This window comes from Lytechinus variegatus, chromosome 2 (genome assembly GCF_018143015.1).
Source record: "Lytechinus variegatus isolate NC3 chromosome 2, Lvar_3.0, whole genome shotgun sequence".
Lineage (NCBI taxonomy): Eukaryota > Metazoa > Echinodermata > Echinoidea > Temnopleuroida > Toxopneustidae > Lytechinus > Lytechinus variegatus.
The window spans coordinates 17,015,023-17,041,115 of NC_054741.1; the positions used below are offsets into that span (position 1 = coordinate 17,015,023).

Genomic DNA, 26,093 nt, shown 5'->3' on the forward strand with positions numbered 1-26,093 from the left:
TTTGCGACAAATGCACGTGTAACATTGATCTTGATTAGCCAATTCATTTAGAGATTGATTTTCTAATCTTTGTGTTACGGAGCCATGGTGAAGTTATGACGTTGGAGAGGGCGCAGCCCCATGCACTTGCAGATCCAGATTGATTTTCATGGGGGACACTTAGAGTGCCCCTATATTTCTTCAGTATTATTTTTACACGCAAAAAAGTCAAAGAAGACATCATGCCACTCATGCCACCGACAGCTGCCTCGTCAAAGGGGGGCGGTCAATTATTTTGATTTTTTTTCATTTTGTCCTCGATAGGGAAGCCGGGGGGGGGGGGGTCAATTCATTTTATATACATTTATATTGTGTTTATATATGGGAGGGGGTCTGCTACTGAGCATGTTTTTACAAGGGCTTAATATAACAGAAATGGCACGATTTAACACAATAAAATGTATCATGGAGGTTTATACTAAATTAATACATAATTAATAATTGTTTTAATTGAAAATGAAAATAATGAAGGCACCCATAGATCTTAAAAATATCTCATAAATACAGGCCTAAACCTGTATGAAGTTGAACAGGCATAAAGTATAAATGTTTAGCTATAGCTGAATTGATCCCGCAACCAAATAATGTTGGCATAAACTAGCTGTTATATCAGTGGCGTAACGACATGAACGAGCGAAAAAAAATTGGGGGTTATACACGATATGGCGTATCGATCAGGCAAAATTTAAAAAGAATTTAGTAAGTTGCAACCGACATGAGCATAATTTTGATGTTTTGGTAACAAAAATCCAATTGAACAAGTTCACAAGATTCTCTTTCTTTTTCCTCTTTTTTTCTGAATTGGGGGCATATGCACGACCCCCCCCCATTAATAAAGCACCACTCTGTTCTGCCACTGTCTAAAATTGGATTTAATCTTTTAGAATTTTAATCTCTTATCTAATTAATCTAAAGGGATAAGAGTAAGACAAAAATAGTTGCAGATTACTTATTTCAAAGTATTTTTACTTAACTCCCCAACTCTGCTCTTGCTGCACTGCACGTAACGGCCCTCCACCAAATTGCCAGGCCGACTCGCCCCGTGAGCAAGTGACCGCGTTCGCGTAAGTTCACCCGAAGCCATGACTAAATTCTGACCATAAACATCACCTAACTAATCACTCTCTGACAATATTTCAAAGTGTATTTTATTACAGTCGATCCTTTGGGCCATTAAACGATAATATTTTCAATGTTATCATGACAAATAATTTTAATGAGATAGTGGCATTGTAGAAAAAACAAATTTATAAGCACGAAATGGCACCAGATATATCATCAAACATACAGCGCAGCGTTCGGGACTGGTGAGTGGGACGGCTCGCTTGGTGTTTTCGCCCCAACGAATTCGGCGAAAACGTTACTATTGCGCCGTGCGAATGTTAAATCTGCGGCTCTCAATCAGAGACTTGAATGTCTCTTTTTGCATTATCGAAAATAAATCATAGACTTTGTTTGATTTATTTACAAGTAAGTTGCATATCCGTCGTGATAATTAGGAAAATCCATGATGTCTTCTTCTAATTCTGTAAAAACTATGTCTTGAAAATGCCTATGTCAGAAAATTGCCGGAAATCGTAAAAACTTGCCTAAAATATCTCTTTTTGAAAGTTCATCCATGGTCTGGAAAAAAATGTTATAACTTTTGTAGACGTATACCGTAAACAAATACATCCTCGATCACTGAAATAAAGTGTTTGCTAAGCTTTTGTAATTCAGGCCATGTTACCATGACAACTTGGGAAAACCCTTATTTTTTCGAAAAAAAACTTTGGTTTTAAGGGTCATTTTACAGACATAAAACTAACCCAATTTTGAAGAATTATGTTTAAATTTCACATAAAATTAAATTATCTATGTTTATACTTTCGTTTATGAATATTCATATTTCTTATAGAATCTTAGTTTTTGATTGGTCAATGTTTCAGTCATGGATAATGACAGAGCGTAAAAAAATCTGAAAATGCGCATTTTATCGGCAACCAACAAGCAAGATGGCGGAACACATTAAGTTGGCGCTTTGCACGTACGTGATGTATGAAAGCAGTTAACTGCTTTCATTCTTTTGTGACACACTTTGATTCACGTGAATACTCACACACACACAATGTACATGTATAATGCATTCAGAGTTTGCACTGTAAGAGGTCCTAAAGAAACATGGGGACGATTGCACGAAAGGGTCTTTCCAAGGACCGTCTTTCGTGTCGCCCATCTTCTAAGCGGGGGGTTTCTGAAATTTATGATAAAGAATAAGATTCGTTAGCTTGCTTTTAAATCAAATTTTATACAATTTTATGATATATCACATCATTTTATAAACAAATAATTTATTTTAACGGACGAATGAAATATGTTTGCAGATGATTTATTTAAAATGCGTTTTACATGGCGCATCATAAAAGATGGGCGACATGAAAGATGGTCCTTGCAAAGACCCTTTCGTGCAATCGGCCCACAGAAGCACTTACCACGATTATATGGATGATGGTCTAACGAGTGGCAGTTTTTCTGACATCTGGGCACAGACTGGAACCTCAAAAAACGAAAAGTTCTCTCCTTCTACCCCCGTCTCGATCGGCCATTTTTGTTATGAATTGTAACAAAATGGCCGATCGAGATGGGGGTAGAAGGAGAGAACTTTTCGTTTTTTGAGGTTCCAGTCTGTGCCCAGATGTCAGAAAAACTGCCACTCGTTAGACCATCATCCATATAATCGTGGTAAGTGCTTGATTTCTGTTTTAACTATTTATTCGGAGAATTATTTTGACCATACTTCACGCTTGTCAGGTGAGTATGCCAAATTGCACGTACGATCCTGGGCTCCCGACCGCCTGGGTTACAAGGAAAGTTGAAATCTCGGGGCGAAATTTTCACGTTTTGGCAGCCTACACACACATGAATGGATAGGAATACCTGGCTTCATTGAGAGTAAGCATACGGTATGTCAGTACGGTCCCTAAATGATTTTTACTCTCAAGAAGCCGCCTGGCTATACTATAGGTACACGCAAATGAATGGAATGGAATCCCTCACTTCGTGGAGAGTAAGCATAGGCCTAAATGATTTTTGCATAGGCCTATTTCGAATATTAAGGTTCTAAAGTATCTAGGCCCTATATGTGCAAAGTTTGGTGAAAATGGCATGGATTTCACTTTCACTGTGGAACGTCCTTAAGTTTTTTTTTTATATTTATGTATTTATTGGTATAAAATCAATCTCAAATCAATCAAAATATTTACAAGTGATCCATAACTTAAGTTAAGATTAAGAGGTCAATTTTGCGTGCTGCCTTGGTGAGCCGAGTCAGACCTCAGGCTCAGCTACAAAATAATGAAAATCAATTCTCCATGCAACATGATATTGAATTAGGCCTTGCTTACTTACTCTGGAATTTCAGTAGTTCAGGAATTCTTTTAATCGAGAGTGCAGTGATGAGTTTTCTCCTGGAACAGCGACGGGACTCGCCGGCATTCCGACCTGTTCAACGTTAGACCTTCTGGCTAGCAGCAATGCAAGCCGCCCCGGCCGTCTGGGCCGGCCGGGGGGCCGAGCGCGACGACGGTACGGATGGACGGTACCGGTACCGTATGTGAGATCGAGAGGTCGGTATAGGCTAGGGCTAACTAGCTAGGGAGAATCAGCGGCACACACGTGCGGGGTGATCGGTGCATTGAATAACAAGTGCAAGTTGCTGCACATTGTGAGTATTTTATGATTTTGAATATTTCGTTCCAATATTGTGCTTATGTTTACTCTATAGAGTGTGAGTCGAGCTAACTTAGAGATACCTAAAATTTGTTCGGACGAGAAAGAAAGGTGATACGAGTAGAGAGGAGAGTGGAGTGACATTTTTGGGAAAGTGTTTAGTGCAGTCCTACCCACATACTTTCTTGTCAGTTAAAACAAAGAAATTATTCAGTTCAGAGTTACTACTTGTCTTAAGTTTCACTCACGATTGATTTTTGAGTTAACATCGCTTCATAACGTTAACAGGAATAATGTTAGCTGAAACTCATTCTGCTACTCTCATCCAGGGGCCATATTCTGAAAATTAAAGAGAAATCCGAAAATTCTTGCACTCTCCAAACTGAAGTGAAGAGCAAGAGGGGAGGTTCGTCCATGACCATGCATCATGATGCATGGACTCGGTGGTTGCATGGTTCGGCAATCAATACGCGTACGGGGTGGTCGAGACTTCCTTATCGAGATGGCTTGAAGCGCTTGGGCATTACCTCCACCAGCGCCCGAGCCCTGACTTAAGCTAACCCAGGGAGCCCAGGCCAGGGGCTTACCGTGTATTTGACCATACTCACCACGGGACTAGCGTGATTTATGGTGTAAATATTTCTCCAAATGAATTTTGAAAAGAGAAGTTATGCACTTACCACGATTATGTGGATGAAGGTCTCACGAGTGGCAGTTTCCTGACATCGGGGCTCAGACTAGAACCTCAAAAAAACGAAAAGTTCTCTCCTACCCCCGTCTCGATCGGCCATTTTTGTTATGAATTGTAATAAAATGGCCGATTGAGACTGGGGTAGCCAGAGGCGTTCGACTTGTCATGTTTTAGGACTTGAGGATTATTTTCATGTATTTTACATGACAAATTAAGATCAGTCTAAATTTTGTTGTCCTACATACCAAGTGATTTATTTTAAAATGTGTAGATGGGCGTTCACTCACTTCTTTATAATTCCTTATACTATACTATAAGTGGATATTTTTCTAGATAAATATTAATGCAATATTACAGAAAAAAATTTAATTCTAAGATGCGATTTCACTCACCACTGTTTACATCTCCACATCAATTGAGCTGATTTTTAACGACCACTGAACTGGGATACCAATTACGGTATTGTCAAAACATAACAATTCAAAAGGGAAACTTCTTTTATCCAAATGTAGAATGTTGACTTTTTTTTAAATTAGAGTCTAAGGACTTGGGGAGGGTTATTTCCAAATTTTTTTAATTCGATTGATAAATTTCATCCTGTGGAACAATCTCTTAATCATTTGTAATAGAAAACCTCTCATTTTTGCAACCACTAATCAAACAACCAGAAGGCAGAAATTATTGATTTTTTGGCTCAGTTCAGTTCAGTTCAGTTTGGTTTATTTTCATATATCTCATAAAATATCAAATACATTTTACAAGGTAACGTAAAAAAAAAGACAGTTAATCATTGATAATAAAATAATACAATACATCACCATAATTCATTAAAAAAAAACAGAAAAAATTTTATACAATTGAATGTTTGGATTGGAGACAGATATATCGATAAGATGAGAATATGAAGGACGAACTATTTAAAAAGTAGAGCTTGTAATTTATAGTTTCCCTATCAATAAAATTATGAGTAATTGTCAACTTGTTTTAATATCAATATGTTACAAGAAAAGAAAAAGAAAGAGAGAGAAAGGAGACAAAAAGAAAAGAAAAAACAAAGGGAGGTGGACTGACAATAGTTAAGAGGAACACTTGTCTAGGGAGCCGATGAATTGTCATTAAGATATTTGTTTAACATATAAATTTTCAATTTACCCCTTTTTTTTATAGTTTTCTGAGGTCTAGTGTAGCTGAATCTGTCTCACTGATAATAAACAAAGGTTTGCTATGGATTGCAAATATGAAAGAATAGATCTGATTCATTTCTAGACAGTATTTTGAACAAAATACAAATGTCAGTCCTTCACGTTTATAATTTCGTGGAGCTCAATAAATCGCTCTCCTTATTTTTTGAGGAGCTCAATTGAGCTCCTCAGAATCGCTCTCCGTGAGGAGCTCAAATCAATTAATTACAATACATGTATGATAAATTGTAGATTTTTCTTAACATTGCATATATGCAATAGCTGTGTTAGCTATTAATTAATCTGTGGTGAAACTAGGCCTGGGTCAAGTCAATACGTTTACAAGATGTCATACGCACTCCTGCAAAAAAAAATTGCTAAAATTTCACATTTTACATCTTTAAATCCATGAAATGGCCTTCTTTTTTCCATAATTCCTTGAAATTGCTTTGATTTAGTTGAAAACTATCAGAAAAATGAAGAATATACACCTCTTTTCTGACTGATTTGAACTTACCTCAGTAAATATTGTAGTCCCACATGTAGACTTCCATGGTGTTGCCATGAAAATCTACATATGGGACTACATGGGACTGCAATATTTACCAAGTTTAAATTAAAATCAGAGTTGGGAAAGAGATGAATATTCTTCATCTTTCTGATAGTTTTCAACTAAATCAAAGTAATTTCAAGGAATTATGGAAAAAAGAAAGCCATTTCATTGATTTATAGATGTGAAATTTTAGCATTTTTTTTTCCAATTTTTTTTTTTTTTTTTTTTAGTCTTAGTTTTTTTTTAGAAGCGCGATTTTTTGCTCTCCTTATTTTTCATAGGAGTGAGGTAGGAGCGCCGGCGCTCCTCAAAAATGAAGGTCTGAAATGTGCAACAATAATTTTGATTGGCCATTTAGCAGTTTATTGTAGATCCTTGTATTAATAGGAACCCTGTCTTGGTACTATGCTGTACAACCATCAATGCTCAAAATGTACACAGTGTGAACGTTAGAACATCGGCATAATCGCAGTTATAGGTCTCATCAATATTTTTCTTATTTTCAATCACAGATAGAACATATGATTGAGAGGGTTAACCATGAGTGATTTTTGGGTCCACCATGTCAAGTTCTTCAACTATGTTCCAAGTGGAATCCAGTGCCTGGCTTATAACCAAACAGACAAGCTCCTGGCAGTTGGCCGAGAGGACAACTCTGTTGAGATTTGGAAGACAGGAGAGGGGAGGAAATGGTTGCAACAAAAGGTTCGTGAAACTGAAGGTGGTTGCAGAATGTTGTACGAGTTCCATGACATTTGCTCCTACTGAATATTGATAAATTAAATCAAATATAAACCCAAGTTTTAAAGCTAGCCATAACCTTAAGTAATCCTAGTCCTCACATGATTCGGACCCCAAAACCTACACATCTTTCTGTGATCTGATTGTCAAAGGAATTGTTTAATGGCATTTGAAATGAATATTCCAACCCATTGAAATACATGTATTAACTATCAAAGTTCTAAATAGTGGGGTAGGAGTATTCCAGACAAAAATGAAAGTAGACCAAGTGGGTACTATAAACCAATCAGTAATTTACTGTTCAAAGATGTAGACAACTATAAGAATTGAAAAAAAAATTGTATTTAAATCCAACTATAGTATAGGCCTACTACTTAAACTGTGGTATGAGTTATTCAATATTACATTTTGATTTTCCTATTCAGTGAAATAATATTTTTTGTTAATTTTCAATTTGCTTCGTTCTTGAAAAATATCAGGTAATCCCAGGTTCCAAGAAGAGGAAGGTGAACAGCCTTGTTTGGGTCAAAGGTCGTCTCTTTTCTGCTGGACTTCAGGGAGACATCACAGAATATGATCTGCATTGTCTGAAGCCAAAGGTAGCACAATATCTCTACAGATCCACAGAATTCTTTGGATTTTGAAATCATAAAATTTACAGATTTTTCTTTGTAACTATAATTTGTGTTCTGGGAGCAGCGCTCGCACAGGCAAACTACCATGTGTAATGGGGATGATAGACAAATGTCAAAATTTTATCAATAAATCCTCAGAAAAGATTGTTATTCCTATCTAGTACTATACCCTCAAAAATCTAATTATAAAATGCATTGGTAAATGAATTTTTATTACTTGTATTTCTTATGCCTGATCAGCATTCTGTCCCAATGTCTTCTTGATCTTGATTAGAGGGAGGGGGCACTTTTTATATCAGTGTTAGTGCCCTTTGATAAGGCTCATTACCGTTTCGCACAATACCAGGTCCCTTGGAGAAGACCCAGTCTTTGGTCCTGTGTTTGCTTGCTCACAAGCATCTATTCTTTCTTAGCATCTAGGTTAAAATCATCATCACCTCCAGTAACTACTTGCATGTAATTTCAACCCTACAAAGTTGGTGGGGAGGGATGAATGTACTGAAATTCAACATATTTCATTGACTACTTTATATTTTGATTATTTTGTTATAGCTTGGTGTAAAAAAATCTGTATTAACTTTTGATAATACTACTCTGCCAAAGAGTTGGATATTCAGTGTAAGGTTTGAATAAGTGATTATTAAACATTTGTATTGCACTGTGTTATTTTTTCGCAATTTTAAAGACCCCAACTTTTTACACTTAAGGAAATTGCACAGTAAGATGTATTTTTCTTTTCTTTTTTTTCTCCAGAAATCAGTCTACTATGGAAATGCCTTTTGGTGCATTGTAGTGAATCATGCTCAAACTCATATAGCAGTAAGTACCAGCTTTTCTATATTCCATTAGCATCAGTGGAATCATGAACCTATGAAGAGATGGACAATTAACGCGAGCATTTCTTTGATCCAATGATAGTTACCTTCACCTGGTTTATGTGCATCTAATAAGAACATACAGGTGTTGTGACAACAGCAATTACCATGACCACCAAGATGTATCCGATCACTTAAAGACAGATCAGTTTCCCCGGTCTTAGTTTTTTTGGCTGATACCCTGTTTCAGCATGTTCCTTTCAATCAACATGCTTCATATTTGGAGCAGTGAACATGAGAAGCAGATGATTTCTGTGATATAAAATATATTATTCGATCCGGACACTTTCGGATGTAAGTAAGGACCTCAATAACATTGAGAGATACACGATCTATACACTTTAAGTGCCACATATATTTGGAATATTATGGAGATATGTCGGCAAATGGAATTTTAAATGATGAACAACCAATGACAAATTTGCCTCTCTATTAAAATACGCATATATTTTTCCCAAATAAAATACGTGGAACTAAGATTACCAAAGGTAAACAACAACTGCACATCAATTTTCCATGATTTAAGTGATCTGTTATCAACTGTGCATACAATCTGTGTAATATAAAGTTCCAATCAAGAACTGCTTCAGGCCCTTCTCACAGTAACGATCATTGGACCAAAGTAGACAAGTATGAAGTGAATGTTATTCAGGTGACCATAACAGTCACCTGTTAGTGATTTCATTATCTTTGAGATGAGTGTCCATCTCTTCATAGGTCTATGGTGGAATCAAGGCATTTCTAAGAGGTTGAACCTGTTCACATTGAAATGCTAAATTTAAAATCAAGCAATATGAGTAAAAATTCAAATGTAAATTAAAATGTAATATCAAATGAAAATTTGTAGTGATTTTGCGTTCAATACTTTGATTGCAATGAAGATTTCTTGCCACACCTCATTACGCTTGATTTGCAATGAAAAGTTAGTTTCTTGCATCACCCCATAAAAGAAATATTTTATTCAGAGAAAAAGAAAATGGACACATTTTGCATTTTCCTCTGCAATTCAAGGTTTCTACTTAAGATAGATTCTTTTATGAATTACTGATGAAGTCAGATAAATATACTGCTATTTATCAATAATTTAATGTTTGCAAATGATTTTCTTTCTTTTTTTACAATGATGGTACACATTGCATCGTGGGTCATTTTAGGGATGCCTGTTGCTGTTGACAACCAATCTTCAGTAAAGTTTTATTTTTGTAGTCGAGTCATTTTTCAAAATATATTTCAATCTGTTAGAGGTCCCAACTAAAATAAATATTCTTATGAATTATCTTGCTGTATCTTTATTTGTAAGAAGTGAAATTTTGCTTTTAACCCATACCCAAGGCAGGTTGCGAGGATGGGTACATCCGTCTCTATGAGCTGACTGACGAGGGCCTCCTTTACGACAGGTCACTCCAGATGCAACAAGGTCGGGTCGTGTCACTGGCATGGCATATTTCAGACGAGGTCATTGTAACTGGATCACTTGATAATATCAGGATATGGAATGTAAATACAGGTATGTGAAGGTTTTGATATTCAATTTATTTCAAGTTTTCAATTTGATTTATTAATTTTATCCCAAACATCAACAGCATTAATTACAACAACATATAAATGGAAAGTGTACACAATACACATTCACTCTGGAACTAGGAAGGGGGTTGGCTGGGTGATTTTATGCTTGCTCAGTACACCCCTCCCCACTATTGGTTCAGCCCACACTTTTTTTGGTAACCATGTGCAAAAACACGAAAAGAAGTCTTCAAAAATTTACATAGAATAATGTAAACAATGATAAATGTGTCAAGACCAAGATACAATGTATCATTTGTGGTTCCAAAATTATTTTTAACACTTGGGGAAAGTTTTGGTTACATGTGATAAGACCAAACAGAAAGAAGATGAAGATGGTGTAGACCAGTCAGGAAGTTTCCATTTATTCATTTGGTCAACAGTTACATCTGTTACCAGGGGCCCATTTCATAAAGAGTTGCAACTGTTGTAACTTTGCCATTGTGGCAACTACCAGGATAACCTTGATTCTGATTGGCTGCTGAGCCCCATTACCATGGTAGTTGCCATAATGGCAAAGTTACAACGATGCCATTGTGGCATCTACCATGGTAACCAGTGGCGGACCGTGACCTGGAGGAGACAATGATTGGAGGGACACTGTATTCTTTGTGAACAATGCTGTGCCCCTCCGATGCTTTGTCTCCTCCGGGTCACGTTTCGCCACTAATGGTAACCTTGATTTTGATTGGCTGCTGTGCCTTGTTACCATGTTAGTTGCAATAATGGCAAAGTTACAACAGTTGTAACTCTTTATGAAACGGGCCCCAGGAATCCTGCTATTCGGGGAGCTATTCATCTTTTCATTGCAGCTTTCCTGCATTCACCACTGTTTTGTCTATGACGAAATGTGAAGATTGTTTATTAAAAGTCAATTTCAGGTTCACTTGTGTTTTCAACCAAAACTCATAAATGCGTGATTATTTTTACCATTCCTGGCTTATTTTATGCTGTTTTATGATCGCAAAATGGTCCCTGACAAAATTCAAAAAAGTAAAAAGCAAAGAAAATACACAAATTCACAAAACAAAGGGTCAAAATACACTTTCCAAACACCATATGATCGCAAAATAGTCCCTGACTAAATTCATTAAAATAAAAAACAAAGAAATATATAAAAATTCACAAAACATAAAGGTCAAATTACACACTCTCAACACCTTTAGAACATGCATCATGTGAAGATTGTGGAAAGTAAGTTTCAGGTTCTCTTTATACTGCTCTTACTTTTGACAAGTTGGTTTAATAATAATAATAATATGACGTTGCTTGTATAGCGCATATCACTACCCATGGGCATCTCTATGCGCTTAATAGGAAAACAGACAAAGAAGAGAGAGGATTAAAGCTATTATGTAGACTGTCTCAATCATAGAATCGCTTAAACAAATGAGTTTCGAGGCGACTTTGGAATGCAGAGCATGTAGATGCCTCCTTAATGGAAGAAGGGATCGTATTCCAAAGTTCAGGGGCAGCATGACAAAATGATCTCTCCCCATAGAACTTGGTCTGAACAACTGGACACTTAGGCAGATATCTCTGTGAAGATCTCAGATTACGTGAAGGGACATTTCTTATTAATTTCTTTCTGAGATATTCAGGGGCCAAGGAATTAAGACATTGATAGGTAAGTAACAGTAGCTTAAAGCTTATGCGTGATTTGATTGGAAGCCAGGGTAACTGTTTCAGGACAGGGGTTATGTGAGGATTTAAGTTAAACTTCCATCATTTTCTTTAACACCTTCAGGGCATGCAACACTGCGGATCACCACCCAGAGGGTTCAGAAACATACAGAGGTTGTAGTTTGGCAAGTAGCTATCTTAGATGATATGACCGTCATCAGTGGAGACTCTGTCGGAAGGACGCAGTTCTGGAATGGCAAACATGGGACACTGCTCAAGGTATGATCCAAATCACAGGGGAGCATTTCATGAAGAGCTTTATCAGTGATTTTCACTACTAGATTGCTCTTAGCCAATCAGATGCAAGGATTTTCAGTAGCTTATAACAGTTTAAAGTGAAAATCAAGGAATATTTGTTTCATGAATTGCTCCATAGCTTATCGAGAACTATTATTTGAAGGCTTGATCCCACTGCGCTCACGGATGCGGAGAGGATGTAAAACTGAAAAGAATCTTGCCATCCGTTGGAAAACGTTATGTATCCATTGTGTACCCTTTGCATACTTGGTTCATATGCTCTACATGTATCACTCATTTCATTGTTCGCCCATTTTGTCCATTGTCTGGAGTGGATGGAAACGGAGGGCGCCACCCCGAAATTCTGCATGTCTGCTGTATCCGTCATTAATACGTTTTGCATCTGTCAGCCAGTGAGACCAGGCCTTTACTTTTTTACGATTGTATTCTTTGTATCACTTTTAGATTATACAATCTGGGTCCCGTAACACAAAGGTTTGTGATTGATCGTACGCTTGATCTTTACGATTGATTGTACATTGTAGTCTATGGAATCAATCGTTGTTCTACGATCATTGCTAAGTTTTGTGTTACAGGCCCCTGGTTGTAGCTATGTATGAACTTTTGACATACATACCTGGACATTACCTTTTAGCACAACAATCAATTATGCAAAAAAGTCTAGTATCAACATTCTGTCATGTGTAGGTTGTTGCTTTTTTAATAGATGTTCTTGATTATTATCTGTGGCAGATCTTGGGGTAGCTGTAGAAGAGATGGTCACCCAACGCATTCAATTTTGAAAAATTCTAGGGGTGATTTGGGCTGTAAAGAGGGTGAAATCAGCCACCACTGTCAGATATATCCTACAATTTGTATCCTTTTCCCTGTGTTTATCTTGGACAGAGTTACACCAGTCACCGAGCATCCATTCTGGCCCTTGCTGTCTCCCAGGACCAGGGCCGTATCTTTTCGGCCGGGGTGGATCCCATCATTACAGAGTTCCAGCTGGTCCAGAAGGCTTCGGGTTCCGAGACCAGGCACTGGGTCCGTGGTAAGACCATCCGGGATCACAGCCACGATGTCAGAGCTCTGGTCATAGCTGGTGATGCACTCATGTCAGGAGGTATGTAGGTAACCCAGGGGGGGGGGTATTTCACAAAGAGCTGAGTGTGACCTAGAGTCGCACTTGAATTTCCCTCTTTGGTGTGTTATAACACGTAACACCGCATTGGTCGAATCATGCTCGGAGAATGTGCACTACTGCGCATTAACCAATAAGATTGCATGTTACAATCCATGTACATATCAGCATTTAAGCATGACTCTTAAGTCACATTTCACTCTTTGTCAAACACTCCCCTAGGCTGGTATTCAATTTAGAGTACTGATTGAAAAAGTAAAATGTTTTACTTGGATCAACAAAATACTCGTATTTATATCTCTTCTAGGTATTTCAATCATCAAGACAAAATTAAGCGAAATACTTACTGATAACCATTGTGATGTCACTAAGTCTAAGCGAAATAAATTGCAATTTATGTGTCTACCCGTGGGCAGCATGGATGTCTCTATGTATGTATGTACATTTTGTAAAATGCATGCTAATCAGACTTAACCCTATCTAGGCCGGGGTATTTTGGGAGTTCTTATGGCCGGGGGGGGGCCTGGGAGGCCCCCCCCCAAGATCTCGGCAGTCGTCCACGTGATAGCGCCGAAAATTGGCACGCGGGTTGCCTGGGACATAATCTACAAGATTGCATAGTAATTTATTTCATGCGAATCGCTATTAAGTGATTATGCTAATTTATGCGTAATTAGTATGCGAAATCATACTTTTTCCTCTAACTCCCTAAATAACGCTCCAAATGTACTTATTTTTGGTATAGAAACTCTTTGTGGTGTTCTTAGCAAGTGTACATGAAAAAATTGCGATATCAAACCATTTTCTTATGTATTATATTGTTTTTTGCAATTTCGTATGTATTTCTTTGTTTTTCATTGTTTTTTCAATGATGTTTGTTACGGATTCTTCTGTGATCATAAAAAGCATAAAATGAATATATTTAGACCAGCAAAACTAAAAATAATCATACATTTATGAATTTTGGTTGAAAACACAATTTGCATTGACTTTGTACACGAAATCACGTTTTTGAGCAATTTTCGGTCTGACATGCACTTACATAATGTTGCGTAATTTCAGAACCATGTACCCGGGTGACGCAAAGTTGGTCTCAAAAGTTGTGCAAGACTTGAAAGTAAAAAGTCAGCGAGCGGCGCAGTAAAAAAATTTTGCGTGTCAAAAATATTGCGGGATTCGTTGAGGGGGGCCTCTGAGGCCCCCCCCCTGGCCTAGATAGGGTTGAGCCAGGTAGGGGGCTGACTTAGATTTAAGTTAAATACTTAGCCAAAAAGGGCAATTGAATAGCAAAGATGGTTAAGTATTTTTCTTCAACAGAATACTGAAATAAGATACTTTCGGTTTAAGAATACCAGCTCTGATGTAGGAAGGGGTTCATTAAAAAAAAAAATCTGTCAAATGAATGCATCAAAATATATGATTTTTTTGTTTGTAGGCCTATGATGTCCATTCACCCATAATTGATGTTCTAATTCTCCGGTCTGTGTACACACAATTTAGAAATTTCTAGTCAGGCTCTGATAGTAAACAATTTTGAGCTCTGCAACACACTAATACAGTCCCAATATTTGTTCAAATATTCATTATGATAATTATGGAAATTCTTGAATCATTGTAGCAAATTCATGATCCAAGCTTTTGTTTGACTGATCTTATTGAAAATTGGATAGTAATTGTTGGAATTGTCGGAATGATGACATCAAATTATTTAACACAGAACAGGCATAAAACCGGATGCATACAAAAGCAACCTGTTAACCTTATACGCACAACTTTACAATGTCAGAATTTCCTCTTTTTTTATCTGAAATTGATGAAATATGAAGTTCTATGTTTTTTCGCTATTGTGCAAATCAACTTTTGTTTGAATGGACTTGGCCTTTAACATATCAAGGGTTTGTTTGCTATTTCACAGGTGTGGATACTCTACTGGCAGTAAATCCAGTGGACATTGAGACAGCTGTCGGCAAACCAAGTAAATCAGCGGCACAACTACGTCACAGAATACGCAGCTTCCCACATGTGAGTCTTATCTTGTCTTGAGTCAATTCACCCCTTGTTTATTCCTTTATATCTCCACCCACCATTTGTGGTTTCTAAAGGTATTTTCTTCTCAGGTCATCCTTCCATCTCATTTTTGTTCTTGCGATATCTTAAGAATCATTTGATGGATCGGCTTGAAACTTATTCTTCGTGTGCACATATGAATGACAATGATCTGATTAGAATTTAGGGTCATGAGGTCAAAGCACAAATGTTGCAGAGGTCAATTTTTCCATGAAATTATTGTGTTCCTGAATAACCACAGATTTTTTTTATAGTTCAACTTCAAACTTGATTCATGTATGATTGGAGGGACAATGATCAATTAGATTTTAGGGTCTGAAGGTCAAAGGTCGCATTATGTTTTCAGATGGTCCAGCCATACTGTTTTTTTTCTCGCATAACTGAGCCCTTACAAAAGTTGGAAGTAAATCACAATTTATGAAGATAGGCGAGAAATATGTAAGAGGATGTTTACATTAAATCACATGCTTGAGCCATTTCTGGTCAAGTACAAGCACAAAATAATGTGTAAATTCAAACCCCTTACCCAGGTGTAGTGAATTTGGTTGTTCAAGATATTTACCACTCATAATTTTTTTCTTTGTTTAATGCAGTGCTGATTGTTTGCAAACATATTGCATCAAATAAGGGTTGAAAACTGGTTGATGTATCAGCTCTAAACTTGTCTGTTGTGCACATATAGGAGCAACAGAGATCTGATAAGTTTTTTCTGGGGGTTTGAGGTCAGAGCTCATGGAGGTCAATATACATCTGGTAATGGTTTTTCCTTGCACTGAATAAAGAACAGTTTAAGTAAGGGATCAACTTCAATGCAAATTCATGTATGTATATGTGGAGAGACAATCTGATGTGGCATTTCATATAAAGTATCAGAAATGTGTATGGTGAATTACATCTGGCAAAGGCAGAGGCAAAAATATGGGCTGTGTTTAGTTGAGGATCCATGTAGGTTCATTCTGTCATGTCTCATATTTTTCTCTCTTATAGAAGCCTATTGTTTGTTTGGCGCCCAAGGCCAGGATGCTTCTCTTGCAATATTCTCATTCCCTTGAGGTGTGGAAACTAGGCAACACAGAGGCATCCTCAGGTATGTGATATAAAAACACAGTAATTACTCTAGCAAAGTGTGAGGTGGTTTATTTTCATTTGGTCCAATGCCAGTTCGTCCAATATCCACATGCTCTGCCATTTCATCCACTCACCATTTTGTCTGATAACCAGTAGACCAATAGCCATGTAATCCATTACCATTTGGTCTAATTAGACTAAGTGTTAATTTGGCAAATTAATTAAAATACAAACGAATATTAGACCAACTGGTGATTAAACAAAGTGATGACTGGCCCAAATGGTTGTTAGACGAAATGTTGATGGATGGAATGAATAGACTAAATGAAGGTAGAACATGTGGTTAGTGGACGAGATGGCAGTGGATGAATTGGCGATTTATCGAGGTGTGAGGTCATGTCTTTGACTTACCAAAGCTTGATATTGTCTTAAATGATAAAAATCTTTATTTTTGAGAATGAATGTCAACGTTTGATATGATCTTCAATGCTCCTGTGAGAGTCCAATGAGACTCAATTGCACGATGAATTGTAAATGTCTTAACTAAACTATCCGTTAAATTTGATCTTGAAAACACTGAGATTATGCATGTAATCCTTTGCAACATTTTAAGGTTAAGTTTTTGAAATGTCATCATAACTTAGAAAACATATGGACCTAGTTCATGAAACTTGGACATAAGGTTAATCAAGTATCACTGAACATCCTACATGAGTTTCACGTCACATGACCAAGGTCAAAGGTCATTTAGGGTCAATGAACTTTGGCCAAATTGGGGGTATTTGTTGAATTACCATCATAACTTTGAAAGTAAATTGGTCTAGTTCATAAAAATTGGACATAAGAGTAATCAAATATCACTGAACTTCCTGTGCGCATTTCAGGTCACATGACCAAGGTCAAAGGTCAATGAACTTTGGCCATAATTGGGGTATCTGTTGACTTACCATCATAACTTTGAAAGTTTATGGATCTGACTCATGAAACTTGGACATAAGAGTAATCGAGTATCACTTAACATCCTGTGCGAGTTTCAGGTCACATGATCAAGGTCAAAGGTCATGTAAGGTCAATGAACTTTGACCATGTTGGGGTAATAATTAGATTGGTTTTATAACTTTCAAAGTTTATTTATATAGTGTATAAATTGTTGATATAGGCATAATCAAGTATCTCTGACAAGTTTTAGGTCACATGATCTAGGTCAAATGTCAATGAACATAGTATTGTGTCATTATATGAATGGTGTTTTTGGTGAATAATTATTTTATATTATTAGTTTTCAAAGTCAGCACTGCTGCTATATTGAATCGCGTGATGCAGGTTAGACCGCCAGAGGTATTCCACTTGTTTCATCAGTGTATGACTGAATAATGCAACAGAGATAAGTCAGTTGTCATCACCTTTATCTCTTTTTATGTTAATCCTTTGCTCACACAATATGGAAATATTTTTTCTTAATTTTATAAATACTTGCCATCAACTTGATATATTTTTGTTGTTTGTTTCCTTAATTTAGATGAAGATGGCAAACAATTACCATTATCAGAACAACCAGTGAAGTTATTGGAACTGAAGGCTAAGGTAGGATTTGAAGAAATTTTAAATATTTTACACCACAAGTATAAATTATGTAGGATTGTAAAGCATATTGCATTTATCGTTGATCAGTTTTATTCTTAATTTAAAGTTGATCCACAATGAGAAAGGAATGGAAAGGATTAGGCACATATTCTCGTCTAAAGGTCTGGTTAAATATGGATAGCCAATTGTGACACAGGTCTCTATAAGGACTAGAGGTACCATTTATCAGATTATTTTACACTCCGATCATTCTCAACCTTGTAAGAATAATACGTGAACCAGTTTTTTTTACCATTTAAGCATTGAGAAAGAAGTCTTCCTAGACATAAGAATCATACGATGTAAGCAGTGTTCTGATATTGTTTGCTTCTCATAATTTTAGCACCAACTTAGACCTAGGTCTATCAGTTAAAGAGGAATTCAGAATACAGGCTATAGGGTTCAAATTTACAGAAATGGAGTTGACATTAAAAGGTGTTGTAATAGTAGATTGTTTTATTTTTATTTCTGCGTTCACAATACATTATAAAAAATATATACATTGTTTGCAATATACAAAATAATCCATAATGCATACAATATAAACATAATACATAATTAGAAAAAGAAAGTGTGGGCATATAATTTTAATAATAATAAAATGCAACATTAACAAAAGAACGCAGGAGACCGGCATTGTGAGCGGTTAAGCTTGTAATTGATGGCGGCCTCAGATGTAAGAGGAGAGAGAGTTTTCTTTGGTGGGATTGGCTGAAGTCCTTAAAAGGAATGTAAACGATAACTCGAAGCAGGTGAAGAGTAGATAAGGTGTGAGGATGTGGGATGTTTTGGGTGGGGGTGTACATCTTGACTGTTCATCATCAGGAGTATCAGGTTTGTTGATAGAGAAGTGTGTGAATGGCGAATACACACACAGTGGGCTCATTTCCCATGTTAACTCAATTGGGCCAAGAGAATTGCACAATTTCTATTACAAGTTTACTAGTACTCTCAGCCAATCAGATTGAAGTATTTCAGTAGCTTTTAACTACTATTGCAAATTCTGTTTTTATAAAAGGTTTTATGAAACAGGCCCCAGGTTCATTTGTTTTCTTGGATGTGCATTATGGTGTGAGTCTGCACAAATAATTTGCTGTATAACAGGAAGGTCAAAAGACAAGTGAAATGTCAAAAGAATTGAGAACAGGGGAGCATTTCATCAACATTTTTGTCTGACAGTTTGTCAGATCTGACAACTTTCCTTGATTTTGATTGGCTGAGAAGCACTGTTGCTAGGGTAACTGTCGGATAAAACAGGACTTGTCGAACAAATCACTTTCATGAAACGCTCCCCAGGATGAGGTTGAATGAGAGAGTGCATTCAAAACCAATTAACACTTGGCTAGGTAATGCTTTGACCCACTGAATCTCTCTCAACAGTGTAAAACAAAGCCTTGTTCATTTTGGGGGGAATAACTGTATATTTAAGGATCATATTTCTCTACTCAACCTTGTGAATCCAGTCGTATTTCTTGGACTCTAAATTTTGTTTGTTTCTTTGCTTATTTATTTGATATTTTGGTATTACTTGATTTATTCATTCATCTTTTCATGTACTTTTTTATTCATATATGTATATATATATTTATTTATTTATTTATATATTTATTTATTTTTTTAATCTATTTATATATTTGTTTATTTATTAATTTATTTATTTATTCATTCTTTCAATCTGTTATTCATTCATCTGTGCAGGGAAAAATAACACCAACAAATAATTGCTTGAATGCAATCATGTATGAATTATAAATGTTTAAGCACCATGATTTAAAGTGGCAATGAATCAGCAGAATCATGTTATTTATGTTCTCTTTTAGCATTTCATGTTTGGGTTTTGAATTATTTTTATTTTGTGACCAGCAAATAATCCATTGAATGCAACCATGTATGAAATATAAGTGCTTTAAACACCAAAAGTGATCACAGTTCTGCAAAATCATAAAACAAAATTTCAGGATTTCACATTTGTGCTCTCAAAGATGATTCCTTTCAACAAATATCAGATCCAATGCAGTCATGTTCCAAACACTTTGACCTCCGTGAATTTATCATGGTGAAAAAAAATAGTTGCCTGATGAACCCAGTGTATGCTTCCACAAGTGTCATACGATATGGAAAAACAAACAGACAGATGGCAATGCGCTTCCACAGAACATGGGATAATGTTTGAAAAACATGAAGGAGTAGCTGCTTGCGTTTGGGCACATGTTGATGTAGCATTCTACAAACTCTCTCATTCAACACTGTATGGCTCTAGAGACATAGACCCTATTCTCATTTACTTTCATGAACCCGTTCAGTGCAAACCAGTTGAGTGCAAACCAGTTGACTTTATCATGTAATGGGAACACTCAAAGAGATCTTAAAGCAATCTTATAAAATGATCTTCCAAACCATTTTCGAACACCACCCACCTCTTGATGTGGTTTTCAAGACCGCTTTGCCTCGTTAAACTGGTTTAGTCATAGATGGGGATGCAACCGCTCTTCAGGAAGCGGTCTTCACCCGGTAGTTTTATAGTGCGTGTTTGTTGCGCGAGCCTACCCGGTACACATGATACATGTGTACATGTATGTAGAATATGGTGATGATGCAGATGCTGCGGTTGCAAATTTTGCACAAAACATGTGACCCCACTGGGAACATTCCCTTAGCAACTGGACCACTTTACATGAAGTGGTTCTGGGAACAAGCTTAGTTAGGGCCTCATTTCATAAAAGTTACCATAGTAAATTTGCCATCCAAATGGTAATTACCATGGCAAAAATTCTCAACAGCCAATCAGAATCAAGAATTTCATTAAAGATACCAATGGATGGCAGACTTACTATAAACTTTTATGCAACGGCCCCCAGGAAATGGTGATGAAACGGAGGCGAAGCAATCCTCTAATCTGATTTTGTGAGCTGGTTTGATAGAAACCAGCTCAGGAAAAATGGATGGGAAAAGGGTCTTTGATATGAAGCAGTATTTGCCATTAGCAGTTGAGAATACATGTCTGTAAAAGTTCAGACCTTTGTTGTATTGCCCTTTGCTGGAGACAGTTGCGATAATAATCAGTGGTTGTTATTACTTTATGCCACTAAGAATACAAGCCGTCCAATATGTTCATTTTCTCAGGGATACTACAGTATGTGTGATTTTAAGAACCAAATAGATGTAAATCCGTTCTACACATTATAGTGATAGTATGTGAGACATGATATGAAATAATTTATATCATTTAGGGGTTGTTTTGTGGTGATTGTTGGTTTTGGGGGGCTAAATCTTTCATTTCAAGGGCTATTTTTTTTTGCTCAATGAGCATTTATTCTGTAAAAAGCATATCGCATTATTCTGCCGTTCGCACTGTGTTATCAACATGAGTTCTCTATGAAAATGCTTCCATATGATTACCGTATCATATAACTGGCGATTGCATCTGAATTGTCATATAAATCCTTATCTCATGTGAATTCATTCATTTCGGTTTATTGTACAAAATACTTCCTTGTTAAAACAGTCGGGAGACTGATACAAACAAAGATTACAATGTAAACATGTACAATGTAAACATAAATTTCATAGTTACATAAGTGAAATGAAATAGTCAAAAAATGTAAAGTAACAATTTAAATTGATGTTGGTATATTGCACTTACAAGGTAATTATAGATGAGAGCACGTTACAAAATAAATTCCAAAGATATTTATAAATAAAAGCTATAATAATATGGTAATGATAACTGAATTACATGCACTAAATTCAATACACAAATCTATAAGTTGTGAAGAAGGTTGAGAGTGGGATATGAAATAAAATCGTTAGTGGAAGGTTCACATTGAGAAATAAATATGGAATTATGTTTTTAAAATATAGTTCTAATGTTAATGTAAGACATCTGACATACGGAAAATAAGGCATAAGCACTGTAAATTATATAATTATAGATTATATCATTATTGTCACTGTATATAAAAATATCATCACTACATGTATTATTATGCTATATTAATATATACAGATAGTTGGTGAAAGTGCTGAGAAACAGACCGAAGATAGATTGAGAAGAGACAGAGGCACATAGGAAACACAGACAAAGTGCAAAAGAGAGATAAAAATTGAGAAAAGAGATAGAAAGGGCGGGGGAGAAATAGAGAGGGGAAAAGAGGGGGAGAGAAGAAGAAGTGAAAAGAGAAAGGAAATGAGATAAAGTGAGTGAGAGAGAGAGATATCATGATTTTATTCATTAAGAATGGTCTCTTGAGCCATGTGGTACAATCTTCCATGTCGAGGAACAACTGCCAAGATGTTAACCAACATGGAGCTAATAATTGCTGCAGTCATTATTCCTTCAGGCTACAATATATCTTGAATTAAAGGATGAGGATGTAAGTGGTGATGGAGCTAGCTGATCTCTAGAGCATCTATGGGGTGTGTTCACTGTTCAGTCAAATTTCTTAGTCTAGAATCTCAATCACAAATCAAAACTAGGTGTTTCATAATAATAATCTTTGAAAACTGCGCTTCTAAAATCAGAAAGTCTTGATTGAACGCAACCATGGTTTTGTACTACAAGTAAATACCCTTAAAATTGTGTTTTGAGGGTAAAAAGTAGAGATTGAGCGCAGCCTATGAAAAAGATCTATGTTCATTATTAAGCCTTTCCCAGCAAATCCAGGTTCCAATTGAATGGGGGCCAGCAGCAATTTTAATTCCTTGCTGTATTGCAAATCAGAATAATGTCTCTATCTCTTATTTTTTAATGTAAGTAATGTGTATTCTTGGCATTTTATCTTTTATGTTGTCATTACTTCCCAATGTAACGTGCTGAACTTAAGTTAAAATGAGACACACTGTATGTTTGTTATGTGTGCGGGAGGAGGGGGGTCAATAGTTGTTAACTGTGTTCATTTTGCATTCCCCAATTATTATCAAGAGTGCTTGGAGAATTAATGATTCCCCCATTTTTCTTCTCTTTCCTTTCCCCATGTCTTTGGGCTCATCCTCTCCAATTTTATTTAATTTCATCTCCTTTTTCCCCGAGTGCTGCCTGTCGGGCGCTGATCGAAGGTTCACTGACCGAAGACAGAGCACAAAATGTTTTTGATGTGTGACTCATCAGATATGAACAAAAATTGGTTAATATTGTTTTATGATCAGATCTGATTTCACTTTGTTCTTCCTCTAATTATGGCTCTTCTATTGCCAGAGAGAGAACAAGAGAGAGACAGATAGAGGGAGAGAGAGAGAGAGAGAGGAAAGGGGAGGGAAGGGGGGACAAAGCCATAGACATAGAAATTGATAGATAAAGAGTAATAAATTTAGAGAAATTGAAATTGACATAGAGAGGGGTAGGTTGGAAGAGTGGGAGTGCAGGAAAAAGGGGAAAAGACAGAGGCAGAGATAGAAAGAAAAGGACGGGAAGTGCATTAACGCTGGAAAACCACAGTCCACATGTATAAAGCCAAATCATTTTGCTTTTCACCAATCATGGTACAAAGATGCGGTTTGCTGTCTGACTCATACATTTTGAAATCTATTTCTTGTTGTAATTTCATTTCTTTCAGTAATCATATGCAAATGCTTGAGAACAGTTCATTGATAATCCAATATCGAGAAGAGTCTACAGGAAATTGTAAAAAAATTCATAAATAATGATTTAAGCAAAACTTGAAAAAAGATATATGAATAAAAGTAGACGTTAATCATAAAGAGTGCATGGACTTTAGCTAATAAAGAGGATTGATTTTAGATTTTCCTTTCTAATCTAACTTGCTTTTAACTTGCTACCTTTAGCCAAAACACTCCTTTGAGTGCCACTGCCCGCCCCTAGCCCTCTCTCTCTCACACACACACCAAGACCATTGTGATGCTATCTGCTTTACAAGAAGCAGTGATTCACATGAAACAATAGGCCTTTTTTTGTTTTTTTTAAATTCTGTTTCATGCCTTGGGAAGTGAGGAAAAACGAGCACGACATAAAGTATGAAATGTAACTCCCTTACTCCCCATTTAAATGACAAAACTTAAAGATAAATGCTGGAGATGTCTGAAATGAACTTGTGTTTACATTAATTTGTTTTATTTTATGTCCTCGGATCCAGCTGGTACAAGCAACCTACAGAGCTGCCAAGTAGTACAAATTTTCAGTATTTAGTACTGAAAAATAAGAAGAATACTGATGGTTTCATGCAAAATACTGATTTCTAAAGTTTCTGATTTTCAGCATTAAAAATACTGAAATGTTCTTTTTCAGGTTGGCAGCTCTGAACCTAAAGTTAATGTTTAACTAGACTTAAACTGTCCCTTTGGGTAGTAAAGTTGTTATTAAATGTTACAATGTAATTGTTTTATTTCCATTGACCCAAAGTGCCCCCCAAAATAAAAAGATATATATACAGCACTGTCCCTTTGTTTTTTGTTTTTTTTTCTCCTCTTCCCATTGACACAACAGGAAAATCATCAGTTTTGCATGAATTGATTTCTGTGAGCTTTACAAAAATGGACAGTGCTCACTCATTCGAAGGATTCTGTCAAAAATTATACTTTTATCCTGTATATGTGACCAAAGCCTAGGAATACAGTTGTGTATATGTAAAAAAAATTATCCCCATGTTGATTTTTTTTTCAATTAGGGGGAATTTTTCAATGTGTAAGCTTTTTATTGATACACACTGTATGTGAACATGTATATATGCATGCATGATGGAGGACAATGACACTTAAATCAATTACTTAATCTCCCTCTGGCAAAGTTTTACAGACAAACATTGATTTGGGTGAGAAAAATAGAAAAGTAGGGCTCACATTTATTCCCTCCACCAACGACAGACTGTCCATATGATTCTGCATTATTCATTTTTTCCACGGATCGTATTTCATCCAACCTCAATAGTAGCGGCTGATGATATATGTAAATGCTAATAAATTTTCATCCATCATTTTCGCTCCCTTGCTGATTGAAGATTAATCTGCCATTAACTGTCCAAATGGAGCAGTGATTCCTGTCACAGTCGCTTGCTTTTTTGAAAACATTTTCAGCTTTGGTATTGATCTCAAATGAGTTGAAACAGAGTCCTATAAAATGATCATGACCAAACATGACCAAGAACTTCACTATGAGTCAGGTTTCTAGTTGAAAATGTGATTGCTGAGAAATGAGCAAATTAAGCATATCATTTTGATCGAGTGACTGGTCTTTTTCAAACTAATACACAATTTCTCATAGCACCACAGGGGAGGGTGGTCAGCACAGGAGTACCCCTCCCCCCTGATTCTCAGTGTGGTGTAAAAACAAAAACAAAAGGAAAAAAGAGAAAAGACAAGAAGAAAAAGGAGAAAGAAGAATATAATAGGAGAGGCCTTGGTTATATAATTCTGTTAATACCTCTATTATTTTAATGAGAATTTAAAACATATCAAAATTTGGTCGTCTCCCCCCCCCCCCTCAGATCACCATCCAAATACCCTGCCACTTGTCTCTGATTGAATGCAAGTTATTCTCTGATTCTCTCTTTAGATTGATTTAAGATTAACCATGATTAATAAGAGGTGACAGTTCTCTGATTCTTATTACATTCTTGCCATCTGTGAAAGTCATGTGTTTTTCAATAATGGAGAGATTTATTTCTAATGCTACTCAGCTAAATTTTCAATTAAGAATATAGATTGATTGTGTCATGTTAAATCATGGAAAACCTACTATTATTCTGGATCATAGAAGCTTGGTGGAATAGTCTCCAGACTTTTTAACAGGGAGTTGTAGGTTCAAATCCTAGCCATGGTGTAATTTCCTTCAGCAATAAATTGATCTACATTGTACTGCACTCAACCCAGGTGAGGTGACAGTTTGCCTTTGAATAGATTATGACTAGATAATTTCTATATAGAAGATGCTGTACGCTATATAAATTAATTTTTGTCTATTATGTCTATATTTTATGACAATATGGTACAATAGCAACAGCTAGCGAGAGTCCTGAATTGCACTAACAATTCCTTGTATTGTACCAAGAATTCACAATATAGTTGAAGTGACTGAAAAAGGGGTCTGTATCTCACGCTACTGCATGGCTAAATAGTCAATGCTCCTTTACTTTATTATACATAGATACAGTATGTAGGGTAAAATAACCCTTAAAACTCATGCATCAGACCCCTCCCCCACCCCCGTCCTCTATTCCAAAAAGGAAAACTACATTTTTCTCAAAGCAACCATGAGACAGAAAAAGCTTTGTATCCAGTATGTACATTGCCGAGACAAGTCGATAGATACTCTCGCCTTCAGCAGTTTCTCCCAT

General features: G+C 36.3%; 2 protein-coding genes across 2 annotated transcripts in view; one reads left to right on the plus strand and one right to left on the minus strand.

Moving 5' to 3' along the window:
* Positions 1-3,596, minus strand: part of LOC121407461 (pyruvate dehydrogenase phosphatase regulatory subunit, mitochondrial-like) — a 34,612-nt gene extending 31,016 nt beyond the window's left edge. The window contains exon 1 of the mRNA XM_041598538.1: positions 3,427-3,596. The gene's annotated coding sequence lies outside the window, so the exon portion shown is untranslated. The remainder of the gene's footprint in view (positions 1-3,426) is intronic.
* Positions 3,597-3,724: 128 nt separating this feature from the next.
* The window catches only part of LOC121407462 (U3 small nucleolar RNA-associated protein 4 homolog), a 42,154-nt gene continuing 19,785 nt past the window's right edge, over positions 3,725-26,093 (plus strand). The window contains exons 1-10 of the mRNA XM_041598540.1: positions 3,725-3,742; positions 6,685-6,877; positions 7,393-7,512; positions 8,302-8,367; positions 9,756-9,930; positions 11,734-11,888; positions 12,813-13,032; positions 14,966-15,072; positions 16,105-16,204; positions 17,705-17,769. Of these exons, the coding sequence (XP_041454474.1) occupies positions 6,713-6,877; positions 7,393-7,512; positions 8,302-8,367; positions 9,756-9,930; positions 11,734-11,888; positions 12,813-13,032; positions 14,966-15,072; positions 16,105-16,204; positions 17,705-17,769 (1,173 nt within the window). The 5' untranslated portion in view covers positions 3,725-3,742; positions 6,685-6,712. The remainder of the gene's footprint in view (positions 3,743-6,684; positions 6,878-7,392; positions 7,513-8,301; positions 8,368-9,755; positions 9,931-11,733; positions 11,889-12,812; positions 13,033-14,965; positions 15,073-16,104; positions 16,205-17,704; positions 17,770-26,093) is intronic.